Source organism: Thamnophis sirtalis, unplaced genomic scaffold, assembly GCF_051295495.1.
Source record: "Thamnophis sirtalis isolate CommonGarterSnake01/CBP01778 unplaced genomic scaffold, rThaSir2_p1.2 scaffold_6, whole genome shotgun sequence".
Taxonomy (NCBI): domain Eukaryota; kingdom Metazoa; phylum Chordata; class Lepidosauria; order Squamata; family Natricidae; genus Thamnophis; species Thamnophis sirtalis.
The window spans coordinates 60,917,179-60,929,880 of record NW_028261386.1 but is presented as its reverse complement, the minus strand read 5'-3'; the positions used below and the strand labels follow the sequence as shown (position 1 = coordinate 60,929,880).

Sequence of the window (12,702 nt, the reverse complement as noted above, 5' to 3'; positions counted from 1 at the left end):
GGATAAGTGTGTGTGTGAGATAAGGAAGGGAGAGAGAGAAAGAGAGAGATCTTGTTGTGTAAAACCAGCTTCTGTATTTTTTAGAAGTATCCATGTGTTCTGGTTTTTTTAGTGATTCGCCTTTTTGTACAAATAGAAGACAAAAGGCTTCTAAATCTTCTAAATTAAAAGACTGATGGCATTTTAAACTTTTTATTATATTGTAAATCACTCAAAGTTGCTGTATTATGCAATGGGCAACATAGAAATTCAATTAATTAATTCAAGAGAAACCTGTGAGACTGCTAGCAATATTGTCACTGCTGAGATAATGTCTTAAACAAACCTGTGTAATCTATATTCACTTCTAGAATCACGATCAACTAAGCATAGGATGGTTTTTTTGCAATCTAACATTCTTCATTTCTTTTTCTAAGGGCACTCTGTTCCTGTGGTTTTACAAAGTACATTTAATGCTCAAGCCTGTGAAGAATTATTCAAGCACTTATGTATTAGTGGGACTCCCAAAATACGTTTGCACACAGGGCTTTTACTCGTTCAGCTGTGTGGAGGTGAAAGATGGTGGGGGCAGTTTCTCTCAAATGTCCTGCAGGAATTGTATAATTCAGAGCAACTTCTTATTTTTCCACAAGACAGGTAATTTTCACATTATTTTTAATATATCATCAAGCAGCATCCAGTCTATATATTATTGAAATATAGAAAGATAAGCAAGAGGGGGAAAGCCTTATAATAATTATAACAATTTGCGGTTATAATAAATGAAAGCCATCATCATCATAATTAAGTCTGTCTGTAATTGGTTGAAATGTATTCTGTTCATATTAGGATCTGCATGTTGATATACATAGTCTATAACGTACCTGCAAAAATAATATGACATCTGTATATTTAATGCTATCAGTATGACTTAGTTCTTTATGCCTGAAGAACAAAAGAGAAATAAATGATATATTCCCTAGGATCAGCTTTTTTTCCTCTATTAGAATTATTGCTACTTATTAAAGAAGCCAGGAATATTTTTAAAATTCTTACTTTTTATATTTAGGGTCTTCATGTTGCTTTCTTGCATTGGTCAAAGATCACTCAGCAACACTGGTGTCTTAGAAAGTTTGTTGAATCTCTTGGATAATCTCTTGTCTCCTCTTCAGCCTCAATTACCTATCCACAGATGTTCAGAAGGTACCAAACGTTTCTAAAATAATATTAGATTTTTTAAAAAGTCTGTCCAACATTGATAGTGTAACTGTTTTGTAAAATACAATCCAGATCACAATTAGATAGAAACAGACAGATAACAGAAAACCTTGATTTTTGGCTACCATCTATTGATTGTCTGTTATGAGCTGGGCTTTTTTTAAGCCCATGTACAGGAGCTTTAGAAGAAAAGATGAACTAAAAAATTCACAGACAACCATTGCACACTAATTTGACTGAAACTAATTTCAAAGCATTCATTTTAGGTATTAAAATTTATTCCCCAATAGCTGAACAAATAATTTCTTCACATGGTTATCAAAGTTTAATCACTCTTTTTTTTTTTTTTTTTTGCTTTTCTATGTGAGGAGAAGAGAGATATGTAAACTATTTTGAAATTCTGGAAAAAAAAATATGTTAGTATATTTTGTCTTAATAATTGCCTAAACAAATTCTCTTATTTTGAAGGAGTTCTGGACATCCCAATGATTAGCTGGGTTGTAATGTTGGTATCTAGACTCTTAGACTATGTGGCAACAGTGGAAGATGAAGCAGCTACATCTAAGAAGCCTTTGAATGGAAAAGAGAGAGAAAGATTCTTGACAGGTGTAGTATATACTACTTAAGATGGTAAAATCTATTAATGAGCATATAGTGCCTGAAAAAGGGCAGTTATGTTTGCATAGAATAGTAACCTACCATTTTTGATAAATCTTATTATAAACAGCTATGAACTTGTTTGTCAGGCGTGAAAGATCAAGTCCATATGTAAAGGTCCAATTAAACTGACTAATTGTTAATCATGCCTTTGCACAGGAATCTTTTCAACTAATGGTTAGCACCTGCCTGGGGTTAGATAATAGAATTGGGGGAGGGGGGGGATAGACTTACTTTGCTTGTAACTATATAGGGATTCTAGACTGATCCCACTTTTAACTCCACCCCCAGGTTCTGCCACTCCTTTTACAATCTTTTTACTCCACCCAATCATTGTCACTGCTAATCTAACCATTGACACCTTAGAATATTTCTAGAATTGAAGATCCTGCGCTGTTGTTCCAAAACAAAATAATCTTAATTTTCCATTTTAGAGAGAACCAGTATCCCAATCTCAGATACTGAATTAAGCATTCTGCTGATTAGCTATTTGATTAGTTCAATACTTACAATGGCAAGTAGAAATAAAGGGGTGGGGAAGGTTGTCTGTGCTGGACATCCTTGCTCCCCAGTCTAGGAGCACTGCTATTGTGTTGGAAAAATTATTCATTTCACAAATTTCCAGAGTACCATTTGTTCAGCAATATGGTAACTTTAAACAGTTGTTGAAAGAATATCGATTAAAATGAGTACCTGTAATAACCAACATTTTGCATTGCACTCAGAAACCAACTGGTAACCAGTTCGGTTAACATAGCAAGGGCTTCATGTAGACTTAGTGAGGTTTGACTGTCACTGCTTGGGCTACCGCATTCTGAATCTATCGTTTTTTCAAGGATAGCCCATGTTGAAAGCATTATTGTATTCCAACCACAAGGTAAGCAAGGCTTGACTGTGAGGAAAGTCTATCAATCCAGAAATGAGCATAACTGTTGCAGAAGCTGGATTTATAGTAATGCCACAGGTAGTACCAGCAGAAGCTGGAGAATCTAGGAAGAGCCTTAAATTACACAGCTCTTCACTGGCCAGTGCAATCCCATTCAGGACCAAAATTAGAACTCTCCAGAGCTAGGAAAACCAAGCATTTAAAGCCACACCATCTTGCTGGGGTTGAACCTGAACCTGTTTCTCTCAGGTCAGACCCAATCAGCCTCTAGTCCAGCAACAAATTTTAAAATCATCACTTGATCTTGTTCTTCTGTTTCTAAAATCAGAATGCCAAATACTTGCAAGAGTAAACATTCTAAATAATAGTTTTTAGTCACACCCTTCTAATCAGTTCTTTGGAATTTACAAATAAAGTTAACTTGTTCCATAATATTTCCAGTGCTAGTTAACAGTTAGACAGAAGTAGGCATAAAGTTTGGTGGAACTTGTCTATTCACAGAATGACTGCCAAGATAAATGGCCACTCAAAAAGCACTGAGTTACTGTAACACAGCCTGAGGATTTTTCCCACCAGCTGCTATTTTCTCAGGTTGCCCTTTACCATTTTAGCTTAGCTTTACTATTATTTTTTCCCATGGCCACATTTCCAGTATCTCCCCATTTCCAAAGAAAGCCCTGAGCATCAATCACCTACTTTCATTTTCTTAGATTATCTATAGATATGTGTCATATTTGGAATTATTCCTATAAGAATATTACAATCCAGCATCATTTCTGTCCATCTATCAATTTATTAACTGTTCATCTGTTTAAAAAATGCTTTAATAATCAGACAGGGCAGGAAATCTGCAGTATGCCAAGGGACATATCTGCAAACATATACATTCCCTTTTGGATTAAGTCATTTGGAAAAACATAGGGATGGGCAGCACTTTATGCCCAGAGCTGAAAAGGTGATACAAAGTAGCAATGTGTGTATGCACATGTACTTTTAAAAAAAGGTACTTCTTTTCCTGGGGTAAAACAGTAACTATGCAACCCAAGTAAAGTGCATATTTAAGTTAAGGAGCTATTAACCCATACATACCCATGTCCAGTCCACTTTTTTGTTTTCTTTTTCTTTTCTTTATTATTTAGGGTAGAACTCCTTCCCACTTGACTAAATAAGTATGAATAAGGGCTGGGAGAGTCTTTTGGTTTGGGATTTTGTTCACTAGTATTTGCTTATAATTTTGTATTATAGAATACAATTGAATCCCATTTATTTACCTATTTGAATCATTAGCCTGATTTTCATTAAAATGAATACCAGAGTGGAGTGCAATAAAACTGCAATCATCGAGAGTGATAAAAGCAAAAACCATATAACAGCATGAGCCACACATGAAATAACATAGCAGCCCAAGTTTAAGTTGAAGTCTGGGTTAGTAGGCTTTTAGTTGACATAAATGCTAGCTGCTGTTTTCTCCCTTCCCCTCCCGTACACATTTCAAAAAATTCTGGAATTGTATCGTACGCTTTGTAGTAACAGATCTGTGGTCCTCAGATTCTGGGATAGTTTCCAAAGGTTTGATTAAGAGATACAAACTTTTAGTTAAGCTTAATTTTAAGATATACAGACTATAAAGTAATTGAATACATGCTTAGTAAAAAGAAATATTTTGGGATTTTAATTGTTGCAAAGGAATATTCTAAGGTCCACTCAGTTTCAAGCTGACCTGAGGTTTTACAGCCAGTGTCAATCAAACAGTTCCTGTTCAGTTGCCTGCGAGATGCCATGATGTACAGGTTGTCCTCGACTCAACAACCAGAATTGAGCCCAATGTTTCAGTTGCCAAGTGAATTTTACCCCATTTTATGACCTTTCTTCCCACAGTTAAGTGAGTCACTGCAGTTGTTAATGTAGTAATACGGTTGTTAAGTGAATCTGGCTTTCCTATTGAATTTGCTTGTCAGAAGGTCACAAGAAAGTGATCACTTGACCACGGAACACTGGACCGGTCATAAATATACGCTGATTGCCAAGCATTTTGAGTTTTAATCATATGACCATGGAGATGTTGCAGAGGTCCTAAGTCTGAAAAAACAGTCATAAGTCACTTTTTTCAATGCCATTGTCCCTTTGAATGCTCACTAAATGAAGTCGAGGACTACCTGTACACACTACAAAACAATTCACATCAGCTCTGAAAATGCTGATGGATCGGGATCCATCAGGATAATATAAGATGAGGTTAAGGCCATTCAGCCTGAAAGCTTATCACAGGCTGATATACACAGATTTATTGCATAGGACTTCCTTTCTCATCTGATTTTCTTGTGCAACATTTAATGTCTTTTCTACTTTCCTTTTTAAAAAAATTACCTGTTTGTTTGTTTGTTTGATCATTCAGTTAACATTTCATTTTTAAAAAGTCCTGTTTTGAAAGATGTAAACTAGCTGTTTCTAAATACCGTCTCTGGTCCTTTTAATGAAGCTAAATCAGCTGTTTTCCCAGCATCCATAACAATAACAATCAATGTTTGTACCCTTTAACAAACTAACACTTTTTTCTTTTTTTCAAGATAACATGATTCTGTGTATATATGTGGTCTGTGTGTAAAACATTGACTACCAAATTTGAAATATCATTTTGTTTTGCTTTTCAGGCAATCAGTGGAGTTTCATTAATAATAATTTACATACACAGAGCCTCAATAGATCTTCAAAAGGCAACAGTAGCTTAGATAGGTTATATTCCAGAAAGATCAGGAAACAGCTTGTTCATCACAAACAGGTAACTTCTAGCTCATACTAATGATTTTCTCTTTCTTCTAAATTATAGGAGGATATTATGCATTTGAGATGCCATTCATGTTTTATATTCAGAGCAACATTTTATAAGTTAGGTAGCATGTAGCTGGAATGCACTGAAGCAAGTTAAAGAAAATTCCAGTTGCCTGACTTTCCCACAGCAACCATGAACCTAACTGAAAGTGTGACTGATACTGACAATATTGACAATATAATAATTGCAGACAAGGGATCTAAGGAAATCCTATGCGTGCCCTGCAGGGTAGAATAAGAGATTTCCACCATTTTGGTAGAAGAAGAGTTTTCACATAAGTCTAAAACTTTGAAGGGAAAAATGTGAGAAACCACTGTTCTATTTAACTTGTTCATTATACAACGTTTGGAAAACTTGACAATGAGGACAAACACTTGACAAATATCTGCTCCTATATATAGTATTTGAAGCCTCACCAGTTTCTGCAACCTTAAATCTGTTACTGAAACTGGCTTTGTAATTCAGGTCTGTTGGCAGTCTGTTAAAGTTTTATAAATATAAAAACTAATTTTTTAAAAAAAACTTTAACTTGACCATCCTATGAAAGTGCATATCTATTTTGCATTTTATTATATACATTTTTATATACTGTTAACATTTTCTTTTAGCAACTTAACTTATTAAAAGCAAAACAGAAGGCTTTGGTGGAACAGATGGAAAAAGAAAAAATACAAAGCAACAAAGGATCATCCTATAAACTTTTAGTAGAACAGGCAAAACTAAAGCAGGCCACGTCAAAGGTATGATGTTCTGCAATTATATTTATTGTCTCGTGCAGAAATATCTTTTTCTGCAAATTCAAATATGTTTTGGGTTCATTTTTTCCACATATGATTTTATTATGCCGCTTAAGGCCTAACTCATTTATTCAGCTACCTGCTATATCTCTGGTTTTAGAACTAATCAGTTCTAACAGAGATACCTGTTGATATGTATGTAAATGTACATATATTTTATATAAGCTGCTTTCTAAATAATGCTGTGGGTTATTCACATCAAGACAGTTCCTTATAATAAAAATTTAAGATTAAATTAGAATATTTCAACAATTCTCCAACTGTGCACTTTTTGAGTCATCAGAAGAGGTACATGAGCTGTATCCAGATAATTATGCTACTAATTAAGGGAAAAGGAAGTTGGATTTGTCTTTTTAAAACAACTCCCCTTCACTATCCATTCTTTTATTATATGGTATAGGATGCTCTTCAAATAAAATGGTGTATTAATTAAGCACTTTTTGGTCAACAGAATTGTCTGAAATAGTTTTGGCTATCGGTTTCAATTATTTCTTTTAGGAATATTTGTTTATTTATTAAATTTATTTACCACCCGTCTTAGAGTTAGAGTCACATTGTACAAAGTGCTGAGAAATCCTCACTTGAAGACCAATAATCATACCATTATGGTTGTGTTTTCACATCATCTAATCTAGAAACCATTGTATGTTCCAACTACTATTCCTTACTGTTAAGACTAAGTTTATCCAGTGTCTTATCAAAAGGTTTCAGTGTGATAATAGTTGAATAATAGTTTATGTAATCAGTTAATTTGTTTCTTATAAGAATTATAAATTTGAGAACAACAAATGTTATTCATGCTGTGATTTAGGAAATAAACGTATGTATGTTTAGTTAAATAGACATGTATTTATTTGGACTAATTGCATAATATTGTAATATAAGGCTTACAATAGATAACTCAATGTTGCTTATATAAGGTAACTCAATGTTTTCTTATTTCTTTTTGATTGAAATACTGTGTTATTGATACTAGTGATTTATGTGGGTTTTTTTTTCTTTATTTGTTTGTGAAATTATCGACTCATGATTCAATGAATAATTGAATAATGACAAATGTGTTTGTGTTTATGATTTATGTAGCACTTTAAGGATTTGATACGCTTACGACGGACTGCAGAGTGGCCCCGTTCTACGTTAGACACTGAAGTATCAACTGCAAAAGAAACTCCAGAAATTGAGCCACTTCCATTTACATTGGCACATGAGCGTTGTATCTCAGTAGTGCAGAAATTGGCCCTCTTTCTGTTGTCCATGGATTTTACTTGTCATGCAGATTTGCTGTTATTTGTCTGCAAGGTATGTATTATGCAATACAGTTAAAAGAAATAAACCTGATCAAAACTTGAAACTTGCATTTTAGTACACTAGGCTGGATCAGCAGCTCTCACAAAATTCTTTCTGAATAATTATTTGTCATGCAAAAGTATGATGACTTCAGCCCCTTGAAGGAGAAATAATAAAATAGCATGATTTGAGAGGATAAAAAATGTAAAACTTGCACTGTTGTTCTGATCCCAAGGAATTTTGCTCTGGTAGAATTACATTTCAATAAGTAAGTTTCCATAAGAGAAGGAAGCTGGTTGTTGGGCTTTAAATATAATTCCATCAATATGATGTACCTTTTCCTAGCTGTTTATATAAAATCATCTATGTTTTTTCTCAATCCATCTGTGGTGAAGCAAAAGCTGTGGATTGTATCAACTAGCAGTGTTGCTTTACATGAACTTTAATTTATGCTAACTAGAGCACCTAAATTTTGCTTCTTTTCCTCTCTTGACTTAAGACGTTGCCTCTGAAAAATGTTGCCATTGTGTTCCTGATAACTGGCAAAAATCTGAATCATCACAGCATAGGTAGTGGTTGGAAATAAACCAAAATTTTATTGGGAGTTTTTGAAAGTGTTGTTCACTTAGATAGAAACACTGTTGGTTACAGTACAATAACTTTAGTAATTCATATTTTCTTATAGTTTTCAACTTTGCAATTTCTAAGGTAAAATTAAAAATAAAGAAATTAGAAATGGGAGGGACTCTATGAGAAGAACTTCCCCAAGCTACAGATGGAAGGCATCAAACTAAAGTTACATATGCTCTCAAACCAGAAGGATTATCTTATTTCTTCTTTTGATTTATTAATACTTCTGATATTATTCTAAATTCCTTTACCATTATTTATAAATATAAGTGTAAATGACAGTTGCTAAATATTCAAATCTTTATTTTGTAGAAGTGTTGTGTTCTCCATAGATATGAAACAGGTTGCGGCAAAGAGAATTTTGTCTACTGTTTTTTTTTTCAGGTTCTTGCTAGAATTGCAAATGCAACAAGGCCTACAATTCATTTGTGTGAAATTGTGAATGAAGCTCAGTTAGAAAGGCTACTACTGCTTCTGGTTGGAACAGACTTTAACAGAGGTGATATCTCTTGGGGAGGAGCGTGGGCTCAGTATTCTCTGACATGTATGCTGCAAGATATTCTAGCAGGTTTGTTAAAAATTATATTTTATCTATAGAAAATGCTTTGTTTACCTGCGGTAGGGAACAGTGAAGGAGAATTAGTCTTGAGCCATATTAAAGTCAACAAAAGAAAGATAAAATACAGGAACTAATTCCAGGACAAAATAGATTTAAAAATGCAACAATAAAATATGTATGTGGTAAATAGAGAAAAAAATATTTTGTCGGTATATGATATTCCAATTTGTTTGGTATAACAGGTTCTTAGCTGAACTTCCTTCTCTATACGCCATTTTATAATACGGTAGGTGAGGGAAGCACCCATTTTTAGCACCTCAAATCCTGCTCTATAATAGGCCCTTTATAAGAATTGCATCAAATTCATAGGCAGATATTTTTCATATTGGAAAATGGTTTCGTTCTTAGCCAATCATATTAAAGGCCTTTTTTTGCCAATAACACCATGTTTCCTTGGGTACTGATATTCAGGACTCTGTTTGAAAATTTCCTTTGCCTGGGAGAGTAAATATTGGTTGGAAAACCCATGCTATGAAACAACTTTAGTAATTCAGCTTATGCAGGAGATGAGCTGAGACGTACTTAAACTGTTCCGCTAAACATATTTTGGGTAGTCTGTCAGGGCCTATTGAATGGATCCTCTGCCAAAAGGTTAAAAACTATTTTAACTAATTATTGAGTGACTGTATGGAGTGAAAACCTGCTTCTGCTCTGACCGCTGAAGCTTATATGTACTTGTCAATTCCCAGTATGATTTTTTTTTAAATGGATCTGAACTTATTCCAGTGAGGAAGCTTTTATAAGGCCCCACAATTCCACACCATGTCTCAGCATTGGGACTATTTTTTGCTCTAAATACTTTCATTGAGGGAGGGGGCAAGGTACCTGGGTAATTATATTTAGATTATATAATCTTTTGGTACATGTGTCAGTCTCCATCAGGCTTCTTTTAAAATTGATACCCAACTTTGACTACGCGGGTAACTCTTCCTTGTACCATTCAGGAGAACTGTTGGCTCCAGTAGCTGCTGAAGCCATGGAGGAGGCTGCAGTAGGAGAGGAGGCAGGAACTTCAACTGGGGACTCAGATGATGCTCTTCAGCAGTCTGCAGCTCAGTTAGTGGAAACTATTGATGAGCCTTTATCACATGACATTACAGGTAAATCAATATAACCTGCATAATGGCATTGAATTGTTTAAAACTGTTCTGTTTTTTTTGCTTTGGCAATTCTGCTAAACATTCTTGGATTCCAGTAGTTGTTTGGAAAGTATACAGTTGTGCTGGTGTCAAATAGTACTGAGCACCTTTAGTACTCAGCACCTAAAAAGCCACAGACATAACCAGGCAGCATATAAACACCACCCACAAAATAGCCCAAACAGTCTGCTAGAGAGAAGTTCCTCTGAAAGCTCAGAAAAATAAATCCCTGGTCCCGATGACCAACTCCAGATTGGATCTTGCAACATTATTCTGGGACATACATATTTGCCTTCTAAGCTTGCTTGTTTTCTTGCAGACGTTTTGTTAACCTAACTAGGTAACATCATCAGTGCTAGTAAGGAGAGTGGTTTGCTGTTAGTTTATAATCTGGTTCCTTGCCTGCCTTTGTGGGTGGGGTGGGGTCTTAGAGATTCTTTGGTTGGGCTGTTTACTGATGGCTCTTTGACAGTTTTTTGATTGGGGCATTGCTTATTTGATTATTGGTCTGAAGTTAACCTTGAAGTTAATCTGTGCTGATCTGAGTGGTGAGTACTGGTAGTTTCTTTTGGGGGGCTGGTTAATTATCTCTTTTGCATAGTTTGCAGTGCCCCCAGTCAATAAACTGCCAGTAAACAGCCCAACCAAAGAATCTCTAAGACGGCCACCACCCACACAGGCAGGCAAGCAACCAAAATATAAACTGACAGCAAGCAGCACTCCTTACTAGCACTGATGAAAACAAGCAAGCCCTGAACGACAAATATTCTTCTTTATTGCTATTGCCTTGATTTGTGAAAACTTGATGCAGTCTATAACAGATGCAAATCTCTAGAGAAGGTGTGTCAGATCTGTGATTCATAGGCCACATGTTGCCCTGTACAGTTAGTACAGGACTCAAAAGATAATTAAAAAAAATAACCTAAAGCTTGTTATTTATAGACATTAACTATGTTACATATTTTATGTGCAGTCCAAGACAATTTCCCTTCACTCAATGCGACCCAGGCAAGCCAAAATGCTGGACAAGCATGCTCTAGAGTGTAATGTAGCCTTATTTTACTTTCTTCCCCCTACATTGTGCATAATAGAAATTCAGAGCTCACATTCCAAGACTTAGTGAGTAGATAGACAAAGAATTTCTATTTTTTGTTGCAAACTATAGGTAATCCTCCACCTCCACAAATGGGCCTAGGATTTTTTGTAGTTGAGCAACATTTCATTCACCAACTATGATCCTAGTTCTCCCAGTTGCACTTGTTAAGTGGAGCACCAGAGAAGTGGTCCAGGCTTCCTGGACATGTTATGGAGAAGAGAGGGCCAGGGCCCTGACTGTACCAGAGAGGCCTAGACTCTCTCTCCATCCCCACTAGGGAGAGCAATCCCTCTGCACACTAGAGGAATAAATGTCATAGCTGGCAAATACACTAGCAAATGACATAGTTGTCACAATTTCTTTTCCCTCCACCCCATGCCCAGGAGGCCTGAATCCTCTCTCTGGTGCTCAGCTGTTTACAGAATCCCACATTCATGTAACCATGATTTACAATATTTTTGCTGGAAATCTGCATTTATATTTGGTTTCCGGCAAAAAAAAAAAGCCAATTACAAACAATGAATTCAGTTAATGATCTCAGCATTCACTTACCAACTATGGATTCACTTAAGAACCATGGTGATTCACTTAATGGCTTCTGGAAAAAATGAAACATTGGTTGTCACACGATGGCCCTCTTAATAGAGCCAAGGTGGCGCAGTGGTTAGAGTGCAGTACTGCAGGCTACTTCAGCTGACTGCTAGTTCGGCAGTTCGGCTGTTCAAATCTCACTGGCTCAGGGTTGACTCAGCCTTCCATCCTTCCGAGGTGGGTAAAATGAGGACCCGGATTGTTGGGAGCAATATGCTGACTCTGTAAACCGCTTAGAGAGGGCTGAAAGCCCTATGAAGTGGAATATAAGTCAAACTGCTATTGCTATTGCTATTAATATCAAGCACAGCTGGCATCATTCCGGGCTCAATTATGGGTGGAAGACAAGGACTGCCTGTATTTTGTTTGTAAACTTCTGTTTTTATTGTTGTTCTTATTGTTGTAAGCTGCTCTGAGTCATGTCAATGGGATGGTCTGTAAATTCAGTAGATAAATGAACTATTTTAATCATCCAAAGGTACTCCACCTTTGTCATCTTTGGAAAAGGACAAAGACATTGATCTTGAGTTATTACAAGACCTGATGGAAGTTGACATTGATCCACTAGATATTGATTTGGAAAAAGATCCTCTGGCAGCAAAAGTCTTCAAGGTATGGAACATAATGCACTTTTAAAATAGCTGCAAAAGACCTGTGACACCATCTCAGCTCTTTCTCAAATGTGTGTTTCTGATATTGACGTGGTAGAATCCTGTACAATACATAGGTACCAATATCATTTTCATTATAAACCTCTTAGATTTATTATGAGGTTATTTTATATACAGGTTATATTTTCATTCTGACAAATACTCTTAAGAGTAAGAGTCTTAAGGTATTTCTAGACATTCCGTAAAATCCTAATGATTTTAAAATGCATCATTTTAACAATTTTTTTGTTATTTTCGTATATGAAGAAATGGAAGAGGGGCAAAAACTTATAAATATATGTTTAAAAATGATGGAGGAAATA

The 12,702-nt window shown here is 35.5% G+C and overlaps 1 protein-coding gene across 12 annotated transcripts in view; it reads left to right on the top strand.

The window, feature by feature from the left end:
- BIRC6 (baculoviral IAP repeat containing 6) overlaps nt 1-12,702 on the top strand; it is a 148,626-nt gene that overhangs the window by 51,501 nt on the left and 84,423 nt on the right. For 11 of the 12 annotated variants that reach the window (XM_014059024.2, XM_014059009.2, XM_087717964.1 and 8 more), the window contains exons 30-38: nt 417-636; nt 1,049-1,182; nt 1,666-1,803; nt 5,392-5,519; nt 6,179-6,310; nt 7,451-7,666; nt 8,669-8,852; nt 9,848-10,003; nt 12,208-12,341. In XM_014059024.2, coding sequence (XP_013914499.1) covers nt 417-636; nt 1,049-1,182; nt 1,666-1,803; nt 5,392-5,519; nt 6,179-6,310; nt 7,451-7,666; nt 8,669-8,852; nt 9,848-10,003; nt 12,208-12,341 — 1,442 coding nt within the window. The remainder of the gene's footprint in view (nt 1-416; nt 637-1,048; nt 1,183-1,665; nt 1,804-5,391; nt 5,520-6,178; nt 6,311-7,450; nt 7,667-8,668; nt 8,853-9,847; nt 10,004-12,207; nt 12,342-12,702) is intronic. The other variant, XM_014059053.2, reaches the window with a different exon arrangement.